Source organism: Pisolithus orientalis, assembly GCF_024613125.1.
Source record: "Pisolithus orientalis strain OTSU chromosome Unknown F5J12scaffold_4, whole genome shotgun sequence".
NCBI classification, from domain to species: domain Eukaryota; kingdom Fungi; phylum Basidiomycota; class Agaricomycetes; order Boletales; family Pisolithaceae; genus Pisolithus; species Pisolithus orientalis.
In genome coordinates this window covers 1,960,108-1,983,696 of record NW_026260785.1, presented here as the reverse complement: position 1 = coordinate 1,983,696, position 23,589 = coordinate 1,960,108, and the positions used below count along the sequence as shown (strand labels likewise).

General features: G+C 44.6%; 4 protein-coding genes across 4 annotated transcripts; all 4 read right to left on the bottom strand.

Moving 5' to 3' along the window:
- Positions 1-16,273: 16,273 nt before the first annotated feature.
- F5J12DRAFT_780426 (uncharacterized protein) lies at positions 16,274-18,879 on the bottom strand (the record flags this gene model as incomplete). Its single annotated transcript, XM_051742471.1, has 21 exons — positions 16,274-16,310; positions 16,365-16,449; positions 16,536-16,641; positions 16,697-16,699; positions 16,876-16,878; positions 16,952-16,954; positions 17,027-17,082; positions 17,190-17,192; positions 17,276-17,312; positions 17,342-17,412; positions 17,669-17,725; positions 17,751-17,807; positions 17,833-17,889; positions 17,915-17,943; positions 17,997-18,054; positions 18,080-18,136; positions 18,165-18,216; positions 18,238-18,293; positions 18,319-18,321; positions 18,646-18,721; positions 18,796-18,879. The coding sequence occupies 21 exons, from the start codon at positions 18,877-18,879 to the stop codon at positions 16,274-16,276; spliced, it is 990 nt and encodes a 329-aa protein (XP_051603961.1).
- A 282-nt stretch (positions 18,880-19,161) lies between these two features.
- Positions 19,162-19,452, bottom strand: F5J12DRAFT_808663 (uncharacterized protein; the record flags this gene model as incomplete). Its single annotated transcript, XM_051744721.1, has 2 exons — positions 19,162-19,326; positions 19,380-19,452. Coding segments are annotated over 2 exons (235 nt in total), but the record flags the coding sequence as incomplete, so codon positions are not given.
- Positions 19,453-20,019: 567 nt separating this feature from the next.
- Positions 20,020-20,234, bottom strand: F5J12DRAFT_889422 (uncharacterized protein; the record flags this gene model as incomplete). Its single annotated transcript, XM_051747328.1, has 2 exons — positions 20,020-20,066; positions 20,120-20,234. 2 exons carry the CDS (start codon positions 20,232-20,234, stop codon positions 20,020-20,022), a joined length of 162 nt encoding a protein of 53 aa, XP_051603959.1.
- Positions 20,235-21,793: 1,559 nt separating this feature from the next.
- Positions 21,794-22,150, bottom strand: F5J12DRAFT_704378 (uncharacterized protein; the record flags this gene model as incomplete). The annotated part of the gene is made up of 1 exon (XM_051740548.1): positions 21,794-22,150. A coding segment is annotated over one exon (357 nt), but the record flags the coding sequence as incomplete, so codon positions are not given.
- Positions 22,151-23,589: the final 1,439 nt, after the last annotated feature.

Here is a 23,589-nt window from a genome sequence, read left to right as displayed (position 1 = left end):
AGATCAAAGGGATCTGCATAAGGATGGGCCCATCCATGGTATTCTCAGGCAGCAGATAAGGGAAAACAAAAACCAGTGTTACAACATAAGATTGGCCAATCTGTCCATTGCAGGATTACAAACCCTTGGCACTGCATAAGACAGGCCAATCCATCATATCATAGATAGCTCACCACAAATGGACAGGCCTATCCATAATTGGGTTATCCCCCTGTCACAATATAAGATGGGCTCAGGAAGACAAGAAATGAAGAAAGTGGAACCTCTTGCACTATAGAGTATCTGGTCTATGTAGCTGTGAGCCAGGACTCCACCATTGGAGCAGACAGGAAACACACAAAACAAATGGCAATGCTATTCCAGAACAATGCATCATATTTTTATCTGAGCCTCTGCTTCATATATGCATTCAGGATTATTGACTTGTACTGGTATTACCATCATGCTATGGGAATCATTCATAGGTGGGATAAAAAATGTGACATCCACATATCTCATTGTCCATCTTTAACCTCTGACTCTTCCACTCTCCAATCACCATCACCACTCTGACCATCAAACTACTCCATCATCTTGTCATTAGACACATGTTGTTGTTGTCATCTCACAAGCTCTTCAAGAAATTGCCTGAGCTTGATGCTGTGGCCAACCACATCCTTCAAATTTACTTCAAGGATATCACAGAAAGCAGCAAGCTGGGAAAGGTGGACAAGATTGTGAAGTGGAGAGGTGCTGTCAAGGCAATAAATGATGAACTAGTGTGTCATAGTGTCATCACATTTTTTCACTAACTGATGCATTCAGGATGCTGTATGTGACCTCATTGCTAGGACAGATGAGATTCCAATGACCCTCATTGGTATTGACACATTCTTAAAGCGGGATGAAGACCTCAGCTCAATCAAGCACCTGTGGCCTGAGTGGAAGACTGCCCTATCCCCTTCCAAAACTGACATCACCAACCACAAGTGGTTCAATATCATTGAGCATCAATACAACTACCACCAGTTGGGCCTCCCTATGCCCCATGTGGTGCCAACACCAACACCACCCACTCAAGAGACCAAAATGCCTATGGGCAACAAAGGAAAATGGAAAGCAACCAAGGCAGAGGTGGAGAAAATGATAGCAGAGAGCTTGCACAGGATGGAGGTGGATGTTGAGGGTGAAGATGAGGTGCCAGAGAAGGTGGATGATGAAGAAGAACCAGTGCAAGGCAGGCAGAAGCACAAAGCTGCTGTGAAAACAATGTCCCATCAATCCAGACATTGATCCTGCTCTAGGAAGGCAACCACAGCAACTGATGATGATGACATTCCCACTCAAGGCCAATCAAAATGCAAGCCTTGTCCACCATTGGACAGACCATATGGTCATGTTGCTGTAGCTGCCAGAAGGATGCCTTCCCCCAACCCCCATTCCTGTGAGTTGTGCCACAGATGCAAGGTCCAATGCTACAAGAACCCTGGGAAGTCCTGCTTCCCATGTGATGGTCACAAGATTTGATGTAGCCATGCCAAAGGCAGGATTGCTGCTCCAACTCAATGGAATCCATTGTGAGCCAGGGGAAAAAAGTGAGCTTGATGTCTGTCCCTGACAATGGAGGCCCAAGAATCCCAAAGCCCAAAGGAACATCCCCCAAAGTGACATGTTTTGATGGCCTCCAAAGCCATCAACACTGGGGTTGGGCCCTCCAACCAGGGAGAGATGATCCCCAAGGGATCATCACTCAGTACATTCACAATTTCATGTATTTATGCTGACTTAAATTTTATTCAGAGATTCATATTCCTGCATTCAAATGCAGGGATTCCTGCCCAATCCCAGCTGCTGTATGAGTGGATTCAATCATTGAGGCTGGCCCATCCATTGCACAGGAGGTAGAGGAATCTACAGTAGCAGGTACATTTAAAGTGAGAAAAAGACAATAATGGCTAGACAGCCAACAGAATTGCAAAGGATAATCTCATTCTACTAAAACAACTGCTGATGTATCCCAATAGGTGGAAGCTTAGCAAATGCATGGCTTTGTGATGTAGAATAGTTAACTTGAAACTTAAAAAATGAGATAGTGGGATGGTCTCATTCTGCTAAAACTGGAGCTGATGGAACCTGATAGACAGAACCTTTTCAAATGAACAGACTGTGTGATATGTGATAGCAACCTGCTATCCAATGCAAATGCAATTAATAGTCTGATTTGGCCAACACATCTGAATCTTCTAATACAGCCACTGATGAATCCCAATACACAGACACCTGGCAAATGAGTGGGCTATGCTATTTACAGTGTTCACTTGGGAGTTACAAAACAAGATAACAGCTAATAATAGGATAATGATGCAAAGAAAGATGTCAGCCTGTGAAAACAGCATTCTGTGGATCCCAATAGATGGAACCCTTCCAAATGAGCAGCCTGCACAATATGCAAGGTTGATATGGACTGTCTCGACCTGCTAACATGGCATTTGATACATCCTGATAGACAGAACACTTCAAAATGGGTGGACTGTGTGAGATGCAAGGCTGAGAGCAATTGGTCATCAGATGCAAATGCAAAGCAATATTCTCATTGCACTAACATAGGATCCAAGGTATGCCCACAGGTGTGACATGTGCAAACAAGTGGAGTGTGAGATTTGCAAGGTTCAATTCAGGGAAAATGTTGCATTCTGCTATTGCAGGAGCCAATGTCTTTTGAGAGGTGGAAGCTTGGCAAATGAGCAGATAAATATTTCTCAGCAGATGGAGATACAACCAAGGGCATTCAGCCAGTCACTAGTGACCAATTCACCCTCTGCAGTGAGCAATAAATATTCTGTTTCCCAACAATGGTTTGTTGCCATTCATCTCAGCCTGCAGATGCATGAGCCTTTCAAGACAAACAATATACATACTCATGTCATACCAGACATATCCACAATGGAAATAAAACATGCAAAAGGTGAATGAATGGGCTAGCTTGCCACTGGACATCTCCTGCAAAGTACCTGCTGACCTGCCCATCAGCTACAGGGCAGAATGCAAGGGTGGGGTACAGAAACTGCAGGTTCACATTGAGCTAACATTTAACTACAAATCTTTCTCCAGGACAAACTGAATATCAGTCACATTCATGGCCTGCCATTTGTGTTCAGCATGCTTGGCCAACCTCAAATACATCATCCTCTGCCTTGCTGCATAACACTGCACCCCAGGAACTCCAATAGCACTGCTGCCCATCTGTATCTTATGCCATTCTTTTGCTTGAAATCTGAAGAAGTAAGGTCAACATACATTCAGACATCCAGCTCTTTGATTCTGTGTCCCACAGGACATTGATTGACCAAAACCATGGAAGATGGGTTCTGCAGTGCTCCTGTGCATTTTGGGAGAAGGCCACTGTCTGCACAGCCAGGTCTTCTTTATGAAGCTCTTGATAATGTCCTAAGATATCTGCACCCATGCCAAGTACAACCATGGCATCTCTGCATTGATTATGAATCATGGCCTGTTTTTTTACTGAGACATTGATAGCACAGATCATATACCAGACCCAAGTTTTCATAGAATAAATAGCTCTTAGCTGTGCACACCACCCCCCAAAAGACAGCCACCTTGTCTGCCAATGTCAGACAGAGGCCATGTAGTGCATCATTAGCTTGACCTGTGCAAAGCTTCAGCTCCATTTCTGCAAGATTTTGAAGCCCTCAAGCTCAACATGCATCAATGCCAAGAGCAGATGGAAGCAGCAATTTGTCCTGCAGTCCTGCCAGGGTTCCATCTGAAGTGGGCAACTCATCCCCCACATTGTCCAGCCAACCATCATCCAAAGCATAATCCTGCTCTGAATTTGTGTCAAGAAATGCAGTCTGCTGTACAGATTCACTGGAAGAAGTGTTGGAGCCTGCTTCAAGGTGAAGTGAGGTTATGGCCTCTTCTAAGTGTAAACCATGCACTAGCCAACTAGCCACTCCATGTAGGCTTCTGCTGGGTCTTGGTTCATCCAATAATGCTAGTTCAATGGCATGCACTGTTGGTGCTTCTTGTGATATGTCAGTATTTTGCATTTATCCAAAAAGGTGGATGCCATACCTGCCCTTAATTGAACTTCAAAGATGTCCATGACAGATGGGTCATCAACATGATTGTGCAGTGCATGAATCTCTTGTGTTTGCCAGCTGTTTCACTGCTCTGCAGTCAAGGCTTCATCTAGCTTTATATATGCCTGCCTTACCAATGGTGCTGCTGCTCAAGCCACTTTGAACTTCCACAATAGGCTATCTGCTTAAGACCAACCAATCCAAATCATCTTCATGAAGTTGGAATCATTCATCTGGAAATCCAGCAGTTCCTGGCAGTGTGGTGAGGTCACCCCATGTGCAGATGTGGATGCCACATTAAGGACAGACCACAATGTTTCAATGATTTCTCCATCTACCCATCCAGCCCCCTTGATGAACAGCAGGGCATACCATGCATAACATTCCTTCTTGTGCCCATGCACATGCCATATGCCAATTCCAGGGATAATCCAAAGTGATGACAGGATATCAATCATCTCACTTGGACCCACATGCTTCTGCAGATTCATCATGTAGGAGCAGTTAATGTAATAGAAGCAAACCACTTGTTTGATCCCTTCCATATTGTATCCCAATGCATTTGCCAAAGAGTAGTCCATGTTTAACTGTCTGCAGTGCCATCAGTGGGTGTCAAAATTGATGATTTGACCTCATACCTTTCTCCTTTTTGGAAGTCAACAACACAATGCAGATAAAAGCATCCATGCCATGTGCATGCAGTCACCCCAATTCTGGTTGCATGAAGCTTTCCCTGGGCTGCATTTGCCTGACTGATAGCTCTGTGGTTGTTGCAGGTGGATTTCTGTGCCTGAGCTCAGATCATGTTTTGGATGGGTTGAATGAATTCATACCTCCATGATATGTGGAGTGGCCATCAAATAGTCCATGTAGTGCAGATTGGTCACCATATAACCTAGTCCATCCATCAACCACACTTGATCTTTGGATTTCCACTCATGCATGTGTTCTGCTTTGAAGTTTCCATCCATTACTACTGTGTGGGTGAACTGCCAGCTGGAGAAGGTCAGCATATGAGGATTGCATTATTGGAGCCACTTACTGGTCCAAATCCTCATTGGTATCAACATTTATTCCAGGCTGGGGGCATGCTGCACAAAATAATGCCAGTCCATCTTTCTCTGCTGACCTGGTTGTCCTGCAGAATCCATTCCATTTACGTAGCTTGAGGTATCACCATTTCCACACAACCCATAGAAGCTCACAGTATCTATCCTGATTGACCCTTCAGACATTCCAACACTTGGAACCAAAATACCAAATCTTACTGGAATGAGGTGTGGAAACACACTGGATGTGATCTGATGCAACTTGCTGTAATAGTTCATACTGGATGTTCCACATTCCAGGTTGTCCCTCAGGAAGTCATCCAGAACCACAAATGTGAATGCAGTGCTTGGCTTCTCAAATGTTGAGGGAAATAGTTTGGCTCTGAGTAACTGTATGTATTGGGTTCTGCAGTCTCACATTCACACCAATTCACTACAATGAAATGAACACCTGTGACATCCACAACAGTGAGATATCTTGACCCTGCTGGAGGACAGAGGTGCTTTGGGTTTTCTTCAATATCTTCCACATCTTCCCACTCTTGATCATCCATGGGCAGAGGTTCACCTGCTGCTTGCTGGACTTGTGCAATCACATGGGGACAGGGTGCTCTGCCATGTCCCAGTTGCAACTGAATGCTAGTCTGTGGGTCTTGATGTGGATGTAATTCTGGGCAACCAACTGATCTCTCACCATGTGGAGGGCAGATTCCTCATAGAAGTCCCCTGTCCACTGTTGGATCCTGTGGAAAGTCAGGCTCTCATTACTCTTCCAGCAACATTCTGTGCAGAATAGGGGCTGATGTAAGCAATCTGGACATCTGTATACCCTGTCATTGCCACACCAGGTGCAGTTCCTTGGCTCTGGGGAGGCTTCCAGCTCCAGGAGTATCTTCAAGAACTCCCCCTTCTGTGGAACCCACTCACAGATGTAATCATTCTGCATCTGACACACCATGTGAAGTCCACTTTCAGGTTGGCAAGCTGCTGCATACCTTTTTCCATGGTAACATCAGTTGCTGGACCAGTGGGCTCATGCTTTCATGTCTGTCAAAGGCTGAATCTGCCCATGCATCAAAGTACTTGTGGGAGAAAGACCTTGAATGCTTGGATGGTGAGGATTGGGGAGAATGGACAGGGGTTGTTGGATCTGGCTGTTTGATTGTGACTTCTACCAATCACAATCTATATCTACCTCCAGTTCTCCAAGTCTTGACTTCCAGCTTCACCTGATGGCCTGGGGTAGGACCAATCATTCTCATACCCTTTTGACTGCTTCCCTTGGCCATCTAGAAGTTTCTGATTTCACAGTATGAGGTCAGTTGTTAGAAATGCTACTGCTAGTGCAACTTGCTTTATCATTTAGCTCTATCAATGTTGGTACCTTAACACATGTCAGGGCATAAATACAAATGCAACTACACTGGCCTTGCACAATGCATGGCACTGCCTTCTTATTACCACTCAATCCCTGCCTGCACATTCCCTTCCTGCTGCAACATTACCTGGGTGCTTTGCCTGGATTATGATGGTGAATTTGGATGCTATATTAGCTGATGAAGGTGAAACAAGATGTTCAGTATCAATATAAGTATGGATATGATTGGGCAAGCCAACTGACAGCCCAGATGTGCAGGATCCTGTCAAAGAGATCAGCCTGATTGGATATTTTGGTTGCTTCACAGAGCTCCTGTCAAAGATATCAGCCTGATTGGATATTTTGGTCACTTCACAGAGGTCTGAATGAATTCCTTGGCATGACTGCACTAGTACTGAAATGCATTGAGACCAAACAAGGGCACAAAAAAAATTAGTAGCCAACTATCTATTATACACCATTATACATCATACCACATCATACTCCATGGAGTCCCAGCACAAATCAGATGCCTGGGATCAGACAGAAAGAGATGATGCTGATGATGAGCAAGATATAGAACCATCAGATGTGGGGGAAAGGGAGGAAGAAATGTTTGAAGTGGAAGAGTTGGAGATCCTTGGGTGCCAATGCCAAGAATGGAGGCAAGCAGGGAAGAAGAAGAAGCCTGCAGTTCTGCTATCCATATGGGAGGAGATGCAGCAATTGGACAGGAACAAGGAGTTGAGAGGGAGCAAAGTCCAGACCAAGTGCAAGGTATGCTTTAAAAGTTCTGATTCAGATGCTCACAATTCAAAGCACCATTGTGGCTAATACAGGATTGGTTGAAAAAACCCCTCTGTTCAAAGATGCCCCACATTACCCTTAGATCCAGTTACAAATACTCTGTGTGGGCAGTAGTCTGCAAATTGTACCAAGAGCAAATTCAGGAGAAGCTTGCAAAAATGAAAGTAGAAGAAGGCAATACCCATGGAAGCAAGCAGATCCAACAGTATCAGAATGCATTGATGGCTTTAGGATGACCTGACAGAGGAACAATTGGCTGCAGCTGAAGATATAGCAGAAAGGTGGAATGGGCAGGAAGGCCCCACACCAGAGACAAAACCAAGGTGCAATTGTATGAGGTCAGCTTCCCAGTCTTCAATTTATCCTAGTTCCCAGGAATGCAGCCAAGTATGGGTACAAGTATGTCCAAAACTTTGTGATGGAGATGTGGAGGTATTGTGGAATGCACATAGTGTGTATGGCTGGGTGGAAAAATGAGGAGGGAACTATACAGGCATGCACATGAGTCCACCATATTCTCCTCCAGGCCTAGGTAAGACTCATGCAATGACAGTATGGACTTCAATAATGAAATTGTGGATGGGATCCCCTTCAATGATGTCTGCACATGGGAAGGAAGCTGGCAAGAGTACCTTGGGGAAACATTTGAGGAACCAGGAACACTGCCCGAGCATGATGGCAAGTCAAGTCCTGAATGTGCTCAGAAAAAGACAGTGGCCAAAGCAATGAGGACAGGCGGGGTTGACTCTGTGAAATTGGTGAAAAATGCCAATGGAGAGATTTGGATAGGAGAAATTGTGGGCCTTAGCTGGGACCAACTACAAAAAATGGTTCATGGATTTGTGACTGCTCACTACCATGAGTGGTCAGAGTATTTAGTGCCCTCAATCTCTGATGAGTGCTATCAGGATGAGCATGTGGAAATCCCTCATCAGCAGTGCCATTCAAGAATTTCAGTCATCATCAAGCAGAAATGATAGCAACCTGCCATCTTCCTGAAGGATTTACCTTTGACCATGACCCAAGTCACATGTGGACAACAACAGCTACCCAGCTGCTGTCCTTTTGGCACAAGTGACAGGAATCCCATCCAAATGATGTGTTTGGATTTCAGAAATGGATTGATTGATCTGGTGAACTGCAGCCACCAGTGGATAGAACTTTGGTACCCCTCCAGGTTGTGAGGCAGCAGAAATACCAAAAGACACCTGCCCCCAAATGCAAAAAGAATCCTGGAAGGAAAAATGTCAAGGGCAAGGGTAAAGTGCAGGAAGAGGGAGTGGCAGATGATAGTGCAGATGATAGCATGGATGATAGCACAGATGACAGTGCAGATGACAGTTTGGGTGATCATGGCAAGGTTGAGGTGAGCAATGTTGGAACAGATGATCCCTCTGCTAAAAAGGTGTGCCATGTGTGATTTTCATGCATGACAGATCAGCACTAATGTGATTCTGGTCTTCAGGTATCTGGCATGAGGCAAAACTGTGCCAAGACACCATTCCCTTCTCATTCCTGCTCAAATCCACCACCAGCTGATGGTTCCCATAGTGAGCAGCTCTCTGCCCCTCCAACCCATGCAAAGACCCTGGTGCATCATCCACAAAATAAAGCACTAACTGATGATAATGGGAGGGAAAGCAACAGCCATGATTCCAATGATGAAGCTGATGAAGACACTTATTTGCCCACCCTATCCAATTCAAAGAAATTGGCAACATCCCTGAATAGTGAGCTTCCTGCTGTAAATTGTATTCACAGCAAACCCTGATCTGCACTCAGGAAGCAAGTACACAACTGAACTATGGGACCACTCAGAATATGCAGATGAAGATGGATTGGAGAGCATTCCTTTCACTGACCACCCAACTGAGGAGGGGTCAATGAGCAGAAAAAAAGGTGGAAAGCTGATATCTGCCCTGAAGCACACACACAAGGCAAGTTCGGTCATGTTGAATCAGCTGTTATGGCTAACAAGTTTGTGCTGCGTGTTAAGCAGGCTCTGTCAGAATTGAGTGAGCCAGACATGAATCAATGTCAACCTGGGGCCAAATACTCATCCAAGTCCAACAATAATGGATCTGTGACCACCAATGCAGCACCTGTGAATGTGAAACAGGGCATCCCTGGGAGCACCTGGAAGTCACCTCATGTCAGAAAGGCCCCTGCAAGGCCAGATGCAGATGTTCCATCTCCTGATGCAAAGAGATCATGCAAGCAAACAGGCAGCAATCAGAAGTGGAAGTAGTTGTCAAATCCCTCAAACAGTCAGAGTGGAATCCTTTTTTGGAACTTGTGTATGGTCTATAGAGGGCTTAGCCTAGTGTTACACATTAGAATACAAGTGTATGGCATGTATGGTAGCTCATGACACCATGGTGGTTGTGAGAGGCATTTCTGATATCAGAGAGAGGGATAGTTAAGTGGGGCAGTTGAGCAGGAAAATTGAGCAGAGAGCTGAGTGGGACAGGTCTACATATTGGCCATGTGGAAGTGACTGGTAGCTATCTATGTAGGGAGATATTGCTGCTCATCTCCCATGTATTGCTGTTACCCAAAATTTGGCTTCATCCACCATTGTCCAACCTTGCTGAACCAAATATGGCTGTGTCTGCCATTGTCCAACCTTACTTCCCATGGTGTAAATGATATTCTTGCCATTGTTCCTACAAGTTTAAATCTTGATTGATCATCAACCTATCAGTGGGCATTGTGCAGGTTGTTGGGCATGCTGCTTCAATAGTTTACATGTTTTTGACTGTGGGGTTGGTTGTATATACATTGCTGTGAATGTTGATCATTTATGAGATACTGCCCATTTGCATGATGTCTGAACCCCCACCCATCTGCATGATGGCATGAGTAGGTTTACTTTTGTTGCAGTTTATGATGCACACTCTTTAGCTCTGAGTACCTGCCCAATCTATGATGTTGAAGCACCTGCCCATTTGCAAAATCTTGGCAACACTGCCTGTCCAAAGTTTGAGAGCCAGCATATCCTAATAAAATATGAGATCTGCATCACCTACTACATCTTACATTAAATTTTGCAGCTTCAAATCAACAGTTCTCCAGTTGCAACTGGTCTAGGTAGTAGGTCATCCATCTGCAGTGATTGACACATGGGAATGTGCACTGACTGATGTACATTGGCATGCATGTAGTATGCCAGGCATGCTCTGTCACCATCTACAGCTCCCACCCCATGCTCCAATGCTGAACCTAAAAATGCAATGATTGTCCCTGGGTTGTAGCACAGCTGCAGATTCAACACTGGAATGACAAAGTCCAAGGGCAGGTAGTTGCCCACGGTTACCAGCATGTCATACCATGGATCCCATCCATTGATATCCCTGTGGTAACAAGTTGCCTGATTCACCATCATGGACATGCTGCCATATGTGGAGCTCCATATCAGCAGTATGGAGCTCATATCCAAATCCACCTGCTGTTCCACCTGTTCACCAAGGTAGATCAATGCTTCCCTGCCATCTGCATACATTCACAGATGGATGACATGCAGGATCACAGATAACAGGGCATTGGTGTCAGATATTTGGTCAACCCATTCCCTTGTAGAAGTGTTTTCCATCCTGGATTTGAGCAGCTGTGAGGCTTCTGGGAAGCCATTTTGGGGCTTCAAGACAGATGAGTGCTTTATTCACAAGGCAACAAATGATCACCCACCTCATGACCCTGTTGAAACCATGTGGGTGACAGGTTGATGGCACCTTTCAACTCAGCATTATTGCAGAAATATGACTTGTCCATCTGCCATGCCTGTGGGGAAGCCTTTATGCTCTCCTGCAGTGGTTCCCTCAGAAGATGAAGGTGGTTCCATATGTCAGCCTGCCATTGCATCAAGTCAGTAGAATATGAGATTCTGCATTCCCTTACCCTTCTTTTTTGGCTGAGGGTGTCCAGCAAATACCATACACAGATGGTATTTGAGTTGGTCACCAGAATGGATGGCTCAGTCACTTCTGTGTATCTCTCAGCAGCTTCTGCATCGCAGGTTTTTCCACCCCAATTTTTCCTGATGTTGACTGCAGAAAGATGAAAACTTCCATCACACCATTATGATGGACTTACTTGGGCAATGATAGGCCTGTGAGATTACTGACAATATGCAATCTGCTTCACATAACACTGGAAATAGAATCAATATATCTGGAAGGGCACAAGGTCTGCTGAATACCTCCTCTTGAAATCTGGCTTTCATGTATGACACAATGCAGTCTGTTAGTTCCATTCACCATCCATGGGGGGTTTTAGATGTGTCTTGCATAGTATTCATGCTTGGGGTGGATGAGGTCAGAGTTGTATAATGGGCAAGCTGCTTGCAGCTTGTTGGAAAATTATGGCATGTTGGGATGCTTGCCTCAATATTTTACTGTGATCTTATCAATATGTTGTGATGCTATACATGCTGTTGGTGTTGGGCCTGTCTTATGTTGTGACAGGGGTGGATCTTACTAGATGGACCCATCCTTGTTTTATGGCAATATAAAAGATATTACTGAAGGGCCCATCCATATGTTATGACCATATAAATAATACTGCTGAAGGGCCCATCCTTATGTTGTGACAGGGGTGCATCTTACTAGACAGGCCCATCTATGTGTTGTGACACTGTAAATGATATAACTGATGGGCCTGTCTTTATGTTGCAACATGCATATGTGTTGCTATTGATGGGCCTGTCCATGTGTTGTGACCATGTAATTGATATTACTGATGGGCCCATCCTTATGTTGGAACAGGGGCATATCTTACTAGATGGACCCATCTATGTGTTGTGACACTGTAAATGATATTACTGATGGGCCTGTCTTTATGTTGTGACAGGCATATGTGTTGCTATTGATGGGCCTGTCCATGTGTTGTGACTATGTAATTGATATTGCTGAAAGGCCCATCTTTATGTTGTGACATGGGTGCATCTTACTAGATGGGCCTGTCCATGTGTTGTGACCCTGTAAATGATATATATTGAAGGGCCTGTCTTTATGTTGTGACAGGTACATCTTACTATGGACCAGCCCACCCATGTGTTGGATGGTATAAATGGTATTATGGAAGGGCCTGTCCATATGTTGTGATGCTATAAATGACATTACTGATGGGCCTGTCTATATGTTGCAGCATCCTTACCCTCCACAGGCCCTCCCATATGTTGTGGAATTGCACTTACAGGCCTGTACATATGTTGCTCTCACTATAGGCCCTCAGGCCTGTCCATGTGTCATGGCTAATCTATTTAGACAGGCCCACCACAGGGTCTATATAAGTGTTGGCATTTTGGCATGCAGGCTACCTATATCTTGTAACTAAATGGACTACATGGGGTCCTCCTGGCCCATTGTTGCCAGGACCATCATCACTGGGGTCATCACCACCAAGATTGAATTCATCTGGTTTGTCTGGGTCTGGTTCATCATCTGGATCATTAGTGGGTGCAGGAGGTTGATTAGAAGTGGGAGTGGTAGACTTGTGGGCTGAGAAGCCCCTGAAGTTGTTGACTTCACTGGGCAACCTTCTGGCTGTCCCTATGGACACCAGGGCAGTGGTGCAGCATAAGTTGATAGCTGAGGTGGAATCTGGATTGGTGGTAGCACATGCCTGTGGTGCTTGAGTTCTAGTTTGAGTTGGCATACTGAGGAAGTATTGCTGAGGCTTGGACAGAAGGGTAGTGACCCACACAAGTGTGAGTCTGAAATACTGTTAGGTCCAGGTCTTCACCAGTCCAAAGCTGGTCCAGAGTCCAGTTGGGGGTCAGAGGGTAGACAAGAAATTAGAGGGTTGGACTGTTGGACTTAGCAACTGAAGGTGCAGCACTGTTCCCTTGCATGGGCCATAGTCCAGTCAAGAAGCAGAAGACAGAGAGCAGAAGGGACTGGGTTAAGGTGGGACTAAGTTGATTTCAGACTGAGGCTAAACAGATTATCCTATGGCTTAAATACTAGAGGTAACCCAAGTGTAATGTAGCACCAGAGACTAGTCTGTGCTGGTACAGTGATGATTGGTAAACTGATTGGTAAGTAATGTTACAAAGAATAAGAATATTATCAAGCAAGACTATGAACAACGGATGACTGGGAACTTGGGCAGGACTAGTGGCTGGGCTGGGTATTACACTGGCCTGGTACCAACTGAGCAGACAACTCAACTGGGCACTGCCTTGCAGTGCCTCACAAACTAACATGTTTCTGGGTTGAAGGGTTAAGGCTGGGACTGGGGCAAGGGTTGGATGAGACTGGTTGAGACCAGGGTAGAGCTGGTCTAGGGTGGTTGAGGCATGGTTGTGACAATGCCCCAGTCATCCCACAGTCCACAAAAGCTCAGACACATGATGTGAGTCAAAGTGTGGTTCAGTGGTGGAAACCAACCAAAACCAACACAAATGACAATAAGAGCAAGTGGTGGTGTGCCTATGCAGTATCTAGATGTGGAACCTGTTATCTGGGTGAGTTTTTACAAGCTATAACACTCAAAGATGAGTGCTGAAGGTTGGGGGTGCTCCTGACAAAGAAGGAGCAGGAATGCAAGAGGAAGTGATAGGGTAGACTGCTGTCAGCCTACAGAAGGATGGATGACAACTTAATTCAATGTCCTAAGCTGCACTGAGCTCAGGGAGGACTTGGAGCGAAGTATATTGATGATAGATGATGATAAGCAAAGTAGACAATAGCTAGACCCTTAATAAAGTCTCAACTATTGAAGCTGATGAATGATTTCACTGAGAGATGATAAAATGCAAGCAAGAGGGGCTCTCTGATGTCTTCTTCTTTTGCTATCTAAGTACAGTGATTTATATACAGTACAGGGGTGTTGCCTATGGAAAACAAGGTGCAAACACTTGGTAAGTGATTGGTAACTGATGAGTAAGGAATGTAAGCAATGGGTAATTGTCTTAGAAAGCATTGGTGAGCATTGGTAAGGACAAGTAAGCCAAAAAAAAACAAAGAATCAGTAAGCAAAGTCAAAAGATTGGTAAGTATTGGCAATAGGTGAGTCAAGGACAGTCAGAATGTCAAAGTATGAGTCAAGTAATGTCAGAAACTGGGGAAGCACACTGGAATCACATTAGGGGGAGGCTGTGCATGTCACATCTTGAAGAGATTGCTTCTAGGCCAAGGTGGGATGACAGAGAGGCAATGCTGATCTGATGCTGATATAGTACATCCAAAAGCAGACAGGGTGAGTCAGATGTCAACAGGGGTCAAGCTTTGGGGGTCTGTGGGGTGACAGGAGCATAGGGGATCACAACTTTCCCCCCCAAACCATCCTCTCAGTGAAGCAAATCAAAATTCATGAATGAGGCTCTGTTGGAAGAGAGGATGAATGGGGAGTGTCTTCTGCTGTATCTTGCAATAAGAAGGCAAGATGTGCATCATACTCATCATGGATGTGATCAAGGAGAGTGGAGAACAGTAGAGTATACTGTAGCTGTTGCAATTTTGGAAGAATGACAGATGAGATTGGTATGAAGACATTGCAGGGAGCAGGGAGGAAGGATCCATATGCTTCTTGGACTGGAGAGACTGAAATGATCACATAAGACCTTTCCAAGTGAATGACAGACTTGAAGCATCCAAGGAACATCCTCCTAGAGGTCATCATACTGACAAAAAGAATGCACTGTCCAAGCTGGATGGGCTGAGAGGGGGCAGACAATGATGGGATGTACCAGGACACTTCAGGATGGAAGCTGGTAGGAACTCCTGGTAGATATACATAGGCATGGTCCCTAGCAAAGGGGACAAGTGAAATGATTGATGTGGAGGTGGCCATATCAGAAGAATTAGTGAAATGAGCATCTTTTGGAGGGAGTGCTGTAGAAACATGTGGAGTGCACAGATCCTTTCCAATTTTGGAAGGCAGGATCACATGGCTGAGCACTACAAGTGGGTGTGGGAATGGTGTCAGTATCTGCAGAAATGGCAGAGATATGTCAAAAACTGGAATGCCATGCATGGGCACTTAAGAACTTTTATTGGTGCTTAACTCACTTCCTTCCTTTTTCTCCTTGGCATTGATGACTGCCAATGTCCCTGGCTGTCATTCTTCACATGAGGGCTATAGGCTTCATCTCCATTCATCAGCAGTATCCATGTCCACCTCACCAAACACCTTTGGTGTGTGACACTGGTCTTGGAGCATGCACAGGGGGAAGCTGGTCTGGGGTTGGATCTACCTCCCTTGGTCTCAGCTTATGTGCTGTACCCTTATGCAAGCTGGGGAGAGGTCCAGGATGGGGGCTGGGGATAGCTTAAGGCTTGGCCTTAGCTGTAGGGTAGACTTGGAGTGTAGTACAGAGCTGAGGGTAATACTTAGTTGATATTCTGACTGAGGTGCTACAAAGTATGTACAGAGGTTAAATACATGAGGCCAGTCCAGGGGGATGAACACAGAGCTGGACTTGTTAATAAGCTATTAGCAAGGTGATTAGCAAGGGAGGACAGCCATGGGGGCTGTTCTGAGACTAATCATTACAGTCTGGGTGACCAGCATAACTGGAGTTGGACACAGGTTTTGTACAGTAAGCAGAGTTAGATGAGAGGACCAAGCTAAAAATAGTATAAACAATGGAAAACAGACTGGAGTTATGTCCAAGTGATCCAGACATGGACCTGGGAGGACTGGGGTGGAGCAGTGCAAGGCCAGGAGGCCAGAGTGGACCAGAGATAGGGGTAAAACACTGGACTTGAGTTATCTAGGCCAGAGTTGGGTTGTTCAGGGCTGGAGTTGTGTTTTCTAGGTTGGACTAGGACTGGGCTTGACTGGAGATAGGGGCTGGGGCCTGGAGTGGACTGGGCTTGAGTCCAACAGTCATGGATATGACATAGTCCCATATCCAGACATGCTACTCTTTCTATTGACCATCTACAGACTTTATTGGCTTTTTGACTCCATCAACAGCTTGTTTGCTGAAAAAATCTCTGAATAATAGCTCCATAAATAGTAAAAATATGCACTTACACATCCAATGCTGAATGATGATTTTGATAATAGCTTCACATAAACTATGTATATCACCATTATGGCCATGAAAAGCTGCCTTGATACCTTTTGAAATGCCAGTCCCTATATTGGAGTTGTTGTATTCCTCCACTGCCAATGACAAAACCTCCTGCCAAAGATGGTGCCCATGCTGCATTAAAAAGTAAGAATGCTCAGCAACAAGCAATCATCCTAGGACAATGAGTATATTTTGTACAGGTAATGGGAAACACTTACCAATGGCATGTTCAGCCACTGACCAGAGAGTTAGGAACTTCTCCAACAAAGTGACATCTTTGGGAAGAGCTGGCATTTGGATGGCAGTATTGACATCAAATTTTGTCTGTTATTTTATATGTTTGCCATAGACCAAAAAGAGATAGAAAGCCAATGCTTACAAGCTAAGAAATGTAATGATATGTTTGTGACAAACATGCTCACAGCATGGGTGAATGAGAAATGTGGCCAGTTATGGCTGCTATGAGGCTGCACACCTCCTGCCAATGAAGAGGTCATACCAAGGGCAACACACAATGATAATCAACCTATACACTCAAATAACCATGCAATCACTCACATTCTGTCATATAAGGTAATTTAGGAAATGCCTAAAATTCAGCAAACCCTACAAACAAAATCACAGAACCACTCACCAGCTACAAGTGGAACCCAGAGGATACAAGTCAAGGGAATCAAAAAAGATCCAGCATTGGACAAAATTCACACACATCTGCCATACCATCAACATGAACAGTGCAAGGAATTGCACTAAGCAGGCATCCAGCTAAACATGCCATGCAACCACTCATGTCCTGTCATGCCACCAACATCAACAGTGCAAGTGAAGCCATTGAGCAGACATCCAGCTACACATGCAATCAAATCACTCACATCCTGTCATGACACCAAAATCAACAGTGCAACTGAGGACATTGAGCAGACATCTAATTAAATAAATGTGCCAGCCAATCACTCACTTCCTGTCATGCCACCAACATCAAGAACCAAGGAAGGCTATTGAGCAGACATCCAGCTAAACATACCATCAAATCACTGACATCCTGGCATGCCACCAACATGAAGAATGCAGTAAGGCCATTGAGCAGCCATCCAGCTAAACATGCCATAAAATCATTCATGGCCTATCATGCCAGCAATATCAAGAGTGAAAGTGAAACCATTGAGAAAACATCCAATTAAACATGCCAACAAATCACTGACTAGCTGTCATGCCAGCAACATCAAGAGTGCAAGGACATCCAGCTGAACATGCCAACAAATCACTCACCCCCTGTCATGCCACCAATGTGAAGAGTGCAAGTGAGGCTATTCAGCAAACATTCAGTTAAACATACTATCAAATCACTCACATCCTGTCATGCCACCAAAATCAACAGTGCAAGTGAGGCCATTGAGCAGCCATCCAGCTAAACATGTTATGAAATCACTCACCTGCTGTCATGGGACAAACATCAAGAGTGCAAGTGAGGCAATTGAGCAGACATTCAGCTAAATGTGCCATCACATCACTCACTCACTGACATGTCACCAGCATCATGAGTATCAGTGAAGGCATTGAGCAGAGATCCAGCTAAGCATGCCTTGGAATAACTCACTAGTTGTCATGTCACCAACATTAAGAGTGCTAGTGAGGGCATTGAGCATACACCCAGCTATTGATGCCATCAAATCACCCACCAGCTGTCATGTGTCACCAACACAAGAGTGCAAGTGAGGCCATTGAGCAGAAATGCAGCTGGACATGCCATCAGATCACTCACCCTCTATCATGCCACCAACATCAAGAGTGCATTTGAGGCCATTGAGCAGAGATCCATCTAAACATGCCTGAAATCACTCACCCACTGTCACCCACCAACATCAATAGTGCAAGTGAGACCATAGAGCAGGCATCCAGCTAAGCATGCTAGAAACTCACCCTCTTCCATGAACCAGCATCAAGAATGCAAGTGGAAGCATTGAGCAGAGATCCAGCTAAACATGGCAGTAAATCACTCACCCACTGTCATGTCACCAACATCAAGAGTGCAAGTGAGGGAAATGAGCAGTCATATAGCTAAACATGCCATCAAATCACTCACTAGCTGTCTTTCCACCAACATCAAGAGTGCAAGTGAGGCCATGGAGCAGACATCCAACCAAACATGACATCAAATCACTCACCCACCATCATACCACCAACATCAAGGGGTGAGTGAGAGCATTGAGCAGTCAGCCAGCAAAACATGCCATGAAATTATTCACACCCTGTTATACCACCCATATCAAGAGTTCACATGAGGTCATTGAGCAGAAGTCCAACTTGGTGTGCCATAAAATCACTCACATACTGCCATGCCACCAATATCAAGAGCATGGATGAGCCCAGTCAACAAATCCAGCATGTCATAATCACTCACACTCTGTTAATACATACAAGGGAACACAAGATGAGAGCATCATTGACTCTGTATGTCAGAAGAATTTTATCACCCACCTCGCAATTGGGAAACCATTTCAACAAGTCACTTGCCAACTCTTTTGCATCCACTTGCAATCTTCCCATGAAACCTAGCTCCATTGTTTCTCAATGTCCTTTTAGAAGATCAGTATCTGCCCCCAAAACACACTTGCTTACTTACTTGCACAGAGCAAATTGAACACATAGCACAATACTTGACTGCTGTGTTGATATGAGTAACCTTTGTAAACCTTCCTCATTCAACACATTTGCTGTGCACTGCATCAAAGCACTGCAGTCTGCACTCTCTTGATGCATCTCTGCCACCAGGATTTTCTAGTAGCACTATCTCTGAATGATGAAATACCCACTCTGAAGTGATACATATCCTTTAGGTAGGACTGCCAAGCTCCTGTTTTATGTAGCCAAGCCATCTTCCCAACAGTTCTCCCTGCTTTTCTGCTGCCCTTTCCTCTGCCTCAGTTATGGCCAAACCTTGACCCATAAGCTCCATAATTGCAGTGAGGTTCAAGGCATCCACCTTTGTCAACACCACTATCACAGGAACTAAGCAGATGGTTAGTCACAAGCAATCATATTTGTAGAAGCACCCTTCCCACCATGTCCTGTGTAACACTCATTAAAGAATTTCTGCTCAGCTGCAGTTACTGTTCTGTCATGGTCTGTCATGGGGATGCAAAACCTACATTCATTTGTTCACCCTTGAAGTGGCTACACAATCAACCATGAAGTCCTTCATTTGGTCAAACTCTTCTATAGCCCCTGCTTCAAACCCACAAGAATCATGGAGCACAAAGCCTGGGTTACTCCAAAAAATGAGTTCATGCTCAATCCTGTGGTAGCCATGCTGGGAACACTCAGCATTCAAATGAATTGCCATGAGCCAACATGCCATCTTAATGCCAAAGTGCTTTGCACAATAGTACAATCAATCTGAAAATTGTTAGATACATGTTACAGAATTCTACTGACCCTATAGAATTATACCTTGTTTCCTTTGCCATCAAAGACCTCTGGCTTATCTGTAGAGTTGCACACTCTTTGAAGGATGGTGGTTTTTCTGGCATTCACTCTGCCCATGACCAGAATTCAAAAGTGCTCTATTTTTTTCATGTATTCTTGAGCCATCTCAGAATTGAGATGGTAAGCAGGACCTGAAGACACAGTTGCTGTGACTCAGCATTAGACAATTCAAATTTCCCAAAGAGCGACAATAATACCTTGCAGAGTAGCTTGAACCTAAGGGGGAACTAGATTTGCCACATCACCAACAAGATCTCTAGCTTCTGTGTCCCCATATCAAGTACATCATATTCTGTAGGCTAGAACAATATCATACCTGCAGCCATAGCTTTGGTTGCAGCAGGAGCTAAATTGCTTGGATTGTTTTGGTGGGCATGATGCAAATCACTGCTGCACAACTTGAACCACTTCTTAATATGACTAGTAGCCATGTAAATGTGAGATTCAATTCTGCATACTTCACAATGCCAAACTTCAGGCATGTGGAGGCACTCTCACACAACAGATTTTGGAGAGTTAATGACAGGTCTTAATGTAGTAGAACATGTAAAGACTGCACCTGCAAATTAATTCAACAATTTTTAGAAGGAAAAACTTGAAGTTTTCATGAATGCCTCAATGTTTACCAATACTTCAAGTTTATGCACATGTATTGGCAGTGTCAGAACATCAATTTTAGCTTCAAGTTTGGTAGTGGTTTGAATGTGCATGCAAACTTCTGATTTTGTCTTCACATTGTGACTTCAACAAAATGTCAAGAATGGACTATGTTTCTGTGTTGACCAAGATTCCAAATATGCACAAACAATAAAGACTCTGCCTAATTTTGAAGTTTGGGACAAGGACAAAATGTTGATTGAAATGTAAAGTATTATGTACAGTTTATATGAATTGCCCATTGGTTGCCCACCCATCACCCCAATCACCACCCATCCCTCTGGTCACCCAAAATCACTATCATTTTACTTCAAGCACCCAATTTCTGTCAACAACAGCAATGACAACTTGTCATATCTATGACTCTCGGACTCAAGCCTGGTCCAGTCCAGACCCCTAGCCCCTATCTCCGGTCAAGTCTGGTCCTAGTCCAGCCTAGAAAACCTAACTCTGGCCCTAAGAAACCCAACTCTGGTCTAAATAACTTAAGTCCAGTAATTTACCCCTATCTCTGGTCCACTCTGGCCTCCCAGCCTTGCACTGCTCCACCCTGATCCTCCCAGGTCCATGTCTGGGTCACCCAGACATAACTCCAGTTTCTTTTCCATTGTCTGTACTATATTTAGCTTTGTCCTTGTCTAACTCTGCTTACAGTACAAAACCTGTATCCAACTCTGGTTATGCTGGTCACCTGGACTTTGACTATTAGTCTTGGCACAGCCTCCATGGCTGTTCACACCTTGCTAATCCTCTTGCTAATAGCTTATTAACAAGTCTGGCTCTATTTTCATTACCCCAGACCAGCCTCATGTATTTAACCTCTGTACATACTTTGTAGCACCTCAGTCAGAATATCAACTTAGTGTTACCCTCAACCCTGTAATACCCTCAAGTCTACTCTATAGCTAAGGCCCAGCCTTAAGCTATCCCTGGCCCCTGTCCTGGACCTCTCCCTGGCTTGCATAAGGGTACAGCACATAAGCTGAGACCAAGGGAGGTAGATCCAACCCTGGACTGGCTTCCCCTTGTGTGCACTCCAAGACAAGTCAGTTTCCCACACTACTGGCCTTGTTCCCATGCTCCTGGTCTTAATTCCAGACCTCTGGACTTAACCCCTGACCTCTGGCCTTAACTCTGGTCCAACCAGACTTGGCCCCTGTCTCCTGGCCTTGACTCTGGCCACCCAGACTGGGCCCCTGTCACCTGGTCTTGAAGCCTGGTCACCTGAGGGTAAACCCATACTTCACACAACTGGATTTTATACTATGTGAAGGCCTACAGATTAGTCCTGCATGAAAGAGTTAATGGAAATATCATTGGGTGAGAGGACAAAATTGCTCACCCAACAAAGAGACAGAATGACAATGCAATCATCTGTGACAACCCACCTGGAAAAGTGTCTGACAACCCATGATAATTCAACAGTTTCCAAGTGGTTTGAGAGTGCAGAAGAGTATGACTTGGTGGGAAAGTGGGGGTAGGCAGCAAATGGATCTGATTCTGTAGCATGAGGCAGCAAGGAATATCCCAGTACAGCAAAGACAAATGCCCTGTCACAACCATAGATAAACTTGATAGTGCCAGGGATGGGTGAACATTTGTAGTCACCTTTTGGATAGAATAGAATAAGCAAGTTGCTGTCATGAGTTGAGAACCTGCTGTACATGGTATTGTCAAGTTTGAGGTGGGCATGTAGGACTACATGTCACTGTTGGGTTAGTTCAAACAAGTCCTTCAGCATCACTACCAGCTTATCACTGTCAGGCACTTGCATTCCAGCATCCAATGTGTCTCCATGGGTCTCTCAACCTCCATCTGTGGTACTGTATGCATGATCAAGAAGAAGTTTACATTCATGGATAGCAGGGGGGCAGTGAGGTCAAGACAACCAACTACAAAGTCTTCCAGCCTTCAGATATGGCTGAATCATTGTTTTCTCCAGCTCTCCTGTTTGTTAGATTCAGTTTTCACATTCTATGGCTTAATCTGTCAATCACAAACCTGTCTGGTAGTTGGTCAGAAGACATTGCAGCACCCCAATCAACTGCTCAAATGGAAGGCACCACCATGATTGCACAGGTCCAAAGAGTAGGAGGTAATCATATATATGAAATGATGTGTGGTGATTGGGTCATGCATCAAGTGTAGGATAGAGATCCTTCAGCTTTCCAACATAGCTGGCAATATACATACATAGGCATGATATGCAGAAGCTCATGAAGTACTCATGGTCTGAGTGCAGGCAAGATTGATGGCAGAAATGATATCCATTGTGTGATTGAGAATTGCCTTAAGGTCTGTACCATCATTGGAACAGTCATTACTTGTACCCCAAGGATTGATTGAAACTAGAGGAAGATAAACCATAATCAGTGAGCACCATTCATCTGCCTTGATAGTGCCAGTGGACACATTTCCAAAATTGCTGGGAACAGAGCCTAACCACAATGGCATCACAATGTCATGAATAACTTTGCAAACTTGATTCAACACATCTGACTTGGCAAACTTGCCAGGTAAGTGCTGTAATGCAGACAAGGGCATCTGCAGCCACTGAGTATACATCACATCAGCTGCAGGACACATAGTAAGATCAGGAACAACTTACCCAAGCAACAAGCACCTTGGCATAATCAGCTTTGAGAACTTTACCACTCTTTGAGGGAACACACCCTAAGCTCTGGCAAACAAATTTCAGAGGGTGAGCATTTTTGTGGACCAGTGACTCCTACAAGTCAATCATGAAGGAATCAACAGCTGTGTTCTCATCATATGATGGGACCAGTGAAACAAGAAGCTTGTGAAGTGTCAAGACTTGTGTGATCTCCTTTGTTATCATGGACAGTGCCTCAGGGGTACCAGGGATGACCCACTTACACTCATAGTGAAATGCAGGAATTATGGAGTGCACAGCAGAAGAAGTCTCTGTGGTTAACCCAAGTAGGCTGCACACATGATTCTATGACAAGTTGGCAAGTGGGGTCCCAATATGGCAAATGCCACAGTTCTGAGTAGAAGACACCATATTCCTTGAATATCCTGTTGCTGTCACACACCAAAGGTGTTTGGTGAGGTGGACATGGATACTGCTGATGAATGGAGATGAAGCCTATAGCCCTCATGTGAAGA